The sequence below is a fragment of the Cryptosporidium andersoni genome (assembly GCF_001865355.1).
Source record: "Cryptosporidium andersoni isolate 30847 chromosome Unknown contig_102, whole genome shotgun sequence".
In the NCBI taxonomy this organism is placed as follows: domain Eukaryota; phylum Apicomplexa; class Conoidasida; order Eucoccidiorida; family Cryptosporidiidae; genus Cryptosporidium; species Cryptosporidium andersoni.
The window spans coordinates 1-5,447 of NW_027122878.1; the positions used below are offsets into that span (position 1 = coordinate 1).

Below are 5,447 nucleotides of genomic sequence, written 5' to 3' on the forward strand. Positions count from 1 at the left end.
ATATTGTCTATTTACTTATCTAACGAGTATATTCCATTTTGTCCATCTATTTGTTTACTCAGTACATCGTCAATACAGCAAATAACAGAGATGTTGAGACAAATAGAGGATGGACAAGATGAAGAAATGGAGAGAGAAAGAGAAAGAAGAAGATTAGCCCGAGAATTAAAGGCTATAGCAGATGAACAGGATGGTGAAAAATATAAAAAAGGAGTAGTAGATGTGTTAAGATCAATTGGAGACGAAGAAAATGAAATGCAAGTGCGACGAAGACTAAGAGAAGCTCAAAGACAGAGAGGATTACAACTAATGCGAATATTAAGTCAAACAAATAGTGAACAAACACAACAAAAAAAAATAAGTGAATTAAGAGAAGACGTAGCGGCATTACTAAGAAAAATAGGAGATGAAGAACAAGAGAAAGCAGAAAATAAAAGACAAGTAGCACAAGATACAAAAAACCAAAAAACAGTGGAAATAGAAGATATTTCAAAATGTCCTGGCAATAAAGAAAATAAAGAGTTACAGTCAAAAGAAGTGCAGAGTTTATTAGGAAGAATAGTAACAATATTGAAGTCAGTAGGAAGTAAATGTGAATCAGTTGTAAGGGAAGCATTACAAAGAGAAAAGCAGCCTATCTTAAGTGAAAGTCAAGCTGAAGAAACCCAAGATACACAAGCTGTAAAAGAACTCCCTAGTGAAATAGAAGATGAAGAAGAAAGAAAAAGAAAAGAAGCAGCTGAAGAAGTGGGATTACTGTTGAGATGTTTAGGAGACAAATTACAAGAAGAGGTAGAGGGGACAGTAAAGCAAAAAGGTGCAACAAATTTAGTACTAAGAAAATTAGAATATGAAGAAGAAAGAAGGCTAAAAGGTGCAGTGAAATTGGGGGAACTCCTAAGAAAATTAGGAGATGAAGAAGAAAGAAGGCTAAGAGATAAGAAAAAAATAAAGGACAATATGGAAGAAGAAAAAATAATTCAAGAAATAGTATCACTATTGAAAAGAGTAGGAGATGAAGCAGAGAAAGAATTCAATTCATAAATAGAATAAAGTGAAAATACAAGAAGAATTATAGGACTGAAAATAATATAGAATTGTAACCAAATTATAAATTTAGTAAGATTATTATATTAAATAACAATTAAAAGAAGTGAAATATTTCGAAATAAATTAATATATTATATAAACATAACTTATATAATTCTATAGTTCAATATTTATAATATTAATATTATAATAATAGTAAAAATAATATATTTTGATTCACTTAATAGTTGGGTTTTAATATAAGTTATTAGTATTAGTGGTAATTCTGAAAAAGAAATGGTAACATTGAAAAAAGTAGGTTTTAATTATTTCTACTTTATATATGTAAGTTCTATATGATACTGAGAATATTTTCTTAGTTACTATAATACTTTTACATTAATATTATATTGTCATGCATAAATTATAAATACATTTTATTTGTGAATTGTTAATCATTTATTTTATTAGTAAATTAGGGGTGAAATACTATATTTCTTAGTTTACTAAGAAAATATTAAATATATTAAAAGGATGACTAAAGAGAGTAATTAAATTGTTAATATTTTGTATTAATCAGTTTATGTTTGATCATTTATTAGTATAAATCTTTTATTAATATATTATTTTCTTTTCATAAGAGGTTGACTAATAATGTGTAATTTTTTTTTATTATATCCAACTATAATAATTAAATATGTAAACTATAATTTAATATTATCAAAATTTATTTTTCAAAAAAAACCATGATATATGTAGAAATTTAATTAAGTAATTGGCTAAAACATGTTATTTTATTCGATAAAAGCAAATCATTCTAATATTATAAGTTTCAAAATAAAACCAAGTTATATATTAATAATATTAGTGATAATTATTCATTTAAAGAAATATACTATAATAAATGTAATTGGATATTTATATTATTTTTATTTGTAATAATTAAAATCTCCAAATATTTTTAAAATATACTTTTTTTGTTTAAAAAAATATTATAAAGTAGAAAATAAATATAAATTTAATAATATGAATTATATATATATTCTTTATTAAAAATAAAGTAGTATAAACTTTTAATTTAATAAAACCCTATACTATAATAAATAACCTATAAGGCTGTTAGATTAATTAATATAGTAATATATAAGTCATTTTCTTTAAAAAAAAAACTAAATAAAATATACTTTTATTTACCTTCATAATTCAAATCTCCAAATAAACGAATAATTAATGGGTAAAAATTAACTTGCATAAGTACCTCAGAATCTATATGACACTTAAACAATTTATATAGAAAATACAAGAATTTATTAATAATTTAATTAATTAATAATGCAATATTTATTTATACAAACTTACTATAATAAAATTTGTCTTTCCTAATTGTCTTAATTTCTTTGATGATTCACAAAGGTTTGTGAAAATTCCTGATAGAAGAGGATTTAATATTAATTGAGACATATCTCTTTTATTTTCAGATATAGCTACAAAAAAAGTTACAAGTATGAATAAATATTTATAGATACTTCATTAATATTAAAAAAAAAAAAAGTACCTTTTAGTATAATTACTCCATCAATATCTGTAATAATAATACCATACAAACCTATATTTCTAATATATAATATCAATATTATATTTAATATTAGATAATGATTAATAAAAAAAGTAAACTTACTTATTTATTAATATATCCAAATATTTCTGTAAAGTTTCCAAAGTTATATGTGTTACTTTTGAATAATTAATATCCATAGTTTTTATCCATTAATAAATCTTAAAAAGAAAAAAGAAGTAAAGTTTATTTCTAATGTATTGTAAATTATTAGATATCAGACAAGTTATATTATTAATTTATTAGTAAAAACAGCGCTGATAATTAAATAAATGAATATTTATTCAATCTTTAAAAGTATTTAAATATGATTTATATATAAACAATAAAATATAAATATAAAAAATTTAGTAATAAAATATATTGAATGATATAATTTTAATTTATATCTGATAAATATTTGTCTACATAGTATTAAGATTTATAATTCATAAAGTAATTATTAAGTACTTTTAATGTTTATTAAACACTTTACATTAGACTTTTATTATGATCATAAAGATTAGATATAATTTGTTGTTGTTTCTGATTATCAATATTTTGTAATAAACAATTAAAATCACCACTTGTAGTACCTTGAGATTGATCTAAATTTCATTTATCAATATTGTTGGATTGTTGTATAAATGAAGACATAGGAATTTGATATTGATTAGTATTAATTACAGGAATAAATTGCCTTGTTTGTATAATCATATTCATATGATCATTATTAGAATTTGATATTTGACCTATATTTGTTGGAAAAATATTTAAACCTGAAATTGTATTAGAATTTAGTAACATGTTATTAGAAATTTGATAATTAGTTGGAATTTCATTTACTAATTTATTTGGTAATTTAATATCTTCAATTTGAGGTGAATATATATGCATTACTTTATCTTGAATATTCTTATTATCTAATTGTTGATTATTTAAATCTTGTTTCAATTGTATATTTATTTTTTGTTCATTATCTTTTTGTTTTTGTTCATATTCATATTGACTTTCATTTTCTTGTTCTTCAAATCGTTCTTTTTTAGCATTTCTTAAAGCAAGACGATCACTTCTATCTATAGGATTCCTATTTGAATAACTATTTACTAAGTTTCTATTTGTTTCATCTTCATATTGACCTTTATATTTAGAAAATGAATAATCAATATTTAAAGTAGCTTTCCTTCTAGATCTTCCACCTGTAAGCATAGCTTCTGTCGGAGCACAATTACCCCATGAAGATTCAAGTTGATTCCTTATTGATTTCATTTGTCTAATTCTTCTAAGTTTAGCTTTTTCTGCTGATATTACTACTTGATATTTATTTTCCAAAATTTTACCAATTTCCTCTAATTGATTATCTTCTAAAAATGAACGATAAGTTGTACAGAGAGTATCTGAATTATCAGATAATAAAATTACATTACCATTTTGTGGATCTTCACGGTATAATTTAAAAGTTGTATCATCATCCACAGATGTAATATACCAATAATGATAACCTAATTCATCATTACCTAAAAAAGAAGAAATTCCAAAAAAACAACATCCAGCTATTGGCTTTTGACACTTTTTGTTATAATTCTCCAGTGACTGTATAGCATTTCTAACTTGTTTACTCTCCTGAATACAACAATTAATCAAAATTCTAATAGTTCTAAGCCTTTCATATAACGCTACATCTTTATATTCTAAATTTCTATATGGATTATAATTTAATTTCATTGAATCTATATCATTTTCTTCTTTATAATTTAATTCTTTATTCATACTTTCAATTTTATCCCAAAATATAAATTCAATATCAATCATTCTTTCATCAATAAATTTTGTTAAATTTCTTTCTAATGTAACATTCGGAGGAAATCTTTTTCCAAGTAATCCTAATAACTTTAGATGTAAATTTTTACAATAATCTGTAGGTTCATTACTTTGAAAAGCTTCTTCAATATCTGTAAATGTCCATTTAATACTTAGACTAGTCTCATTAAGTAAACTTAAAAATCTTATTAATGCGAAGAAATGAGGATTTTCAGTTAATGGTATTTCTGGACCATCATTATAATGTGGAACTTCTATCTTTATTTGTTCCATAATTTTGACATTATCTAAAGTTTTATTTGTATTTCTCCTGGATTTCATATCCACTATTATAAAATTCTATGTATAACATATGATAAATACAAGAATTTGAACTTTTTTAATTGATTGGTAATAACCTGTTAAAATATTAGGCGGGTTAAATCAGGGTTTTTAATTATATAATATTTTAATTTTTAGGGTTTTTGCATGTAAGAATAAATTACAGGAAAAAAAAAAAAAATAATTCAATTTTTTTTCTATTCTTTTCATATTAATAATATAATGAATTCTTCGAAAAGTTCTATTAATTATGGATTATATGGTACTAAAATTGTATGGGATGCTGGATGGATTCCAAGTAAGAGGTTACCAGGTAAATCATATTATGGAGAATCATGGGAGCTTAAAAATAATGTTAATGATTCTCTAGAGGAATTAAAAGAACAACTGTAAGTATATAATGAATATATTTAGTAGTTTAGTTTATAAAATATATATTGAGCTTTAAACAATTGTTTTTCAATTATATTATTTTTTTTTTTTTTAACCCTGGATCTTATTAAATAATGATTAAAGTATTAATTCAATCTTATTTATTATTTTATTAATTTTAATCTTGTAAAAATTAATCTTAGGAGAAAATTAGAAGATGACATTACTAAATGTGATAATCAAATGAAGCAAATTCTACAAGAAATGACGATTTCAAAAACTAATAATATACATGATATAGATTTTGATA

The 5,447-nt window shown here is 22.5% G+C and overlaps 3 protein-coding genes and 1 further gene across 3 annotated transcripts in view; 2 read left to right on the forward strand and 2 right to left on the reverse strand.

The window, feature by feature from the left end:
- Positions 1 to 62: 62 nt before the first annotated feature.
- Positions 63 to 1,044, forward strand: cand_019390 (hypothetical protein; the record flags this gene model as incomplete).
- A 1,171-nt stretch (positions 1,045 to 2,215) lies between these two features.
- Positions 2,216 to 2,784, reverse strand: cand_004820 (uncharacterized protein; the record flags this gene model as incomplete). The annotated part of the gene is made up of 4 exons (XM_067210725.1): positions 2,216 to 2,305; positions 2,389 to 2,513; positions 2,585 to 2,643; positions 2,708 to 2,784. The coding sequence occupies 4 exons, from the start codon at positions 2,782 to 2,784 to the stop codon at positions 2,216 to 2,218; spliced, it is 351 nt and encodes a 116-aa protein (XP_067067326.1).
- A 454-nt stretch (positions 2,785 to 3,238) lies between these two features.
- On the reverse strand, positions 3,239 to 4,765 carry cand_004830 (uncharacterized protein; the record flags this gene model as incomplete). Its single annotated transcript, XM_067210726.1, has 1 exon — positions 3,239 to 4,765. One exon carries the CDS (start codon positions 4,763 to 4,765, stop codon positions 3,239 to 3,241), a length of 1,527 nt encoding a protein of 508 aa, XP_067067327.1.
- Positions 4,766 to 5,271: 506 nt separating this feature from the next.
- The window catches only part of cand_004840 (uncharacterized protein), a gene marked incomplete at both ends in the record, with an annotated part of 1,861 nt that continues 1,685 nt past the window's right edge, over positions 5,272 to 5,447 (forward strand). The window contains one exon of the mRNA XM_067210727.1: positions 5,272 to 5,280. Within this exon, the coding sequence (XP_067067328.1) occupies positions 5,272 to 5,280 (9 nt within the window). The remainder of the gene's footprint in view (positions 5,281 to 5,447) is intronic.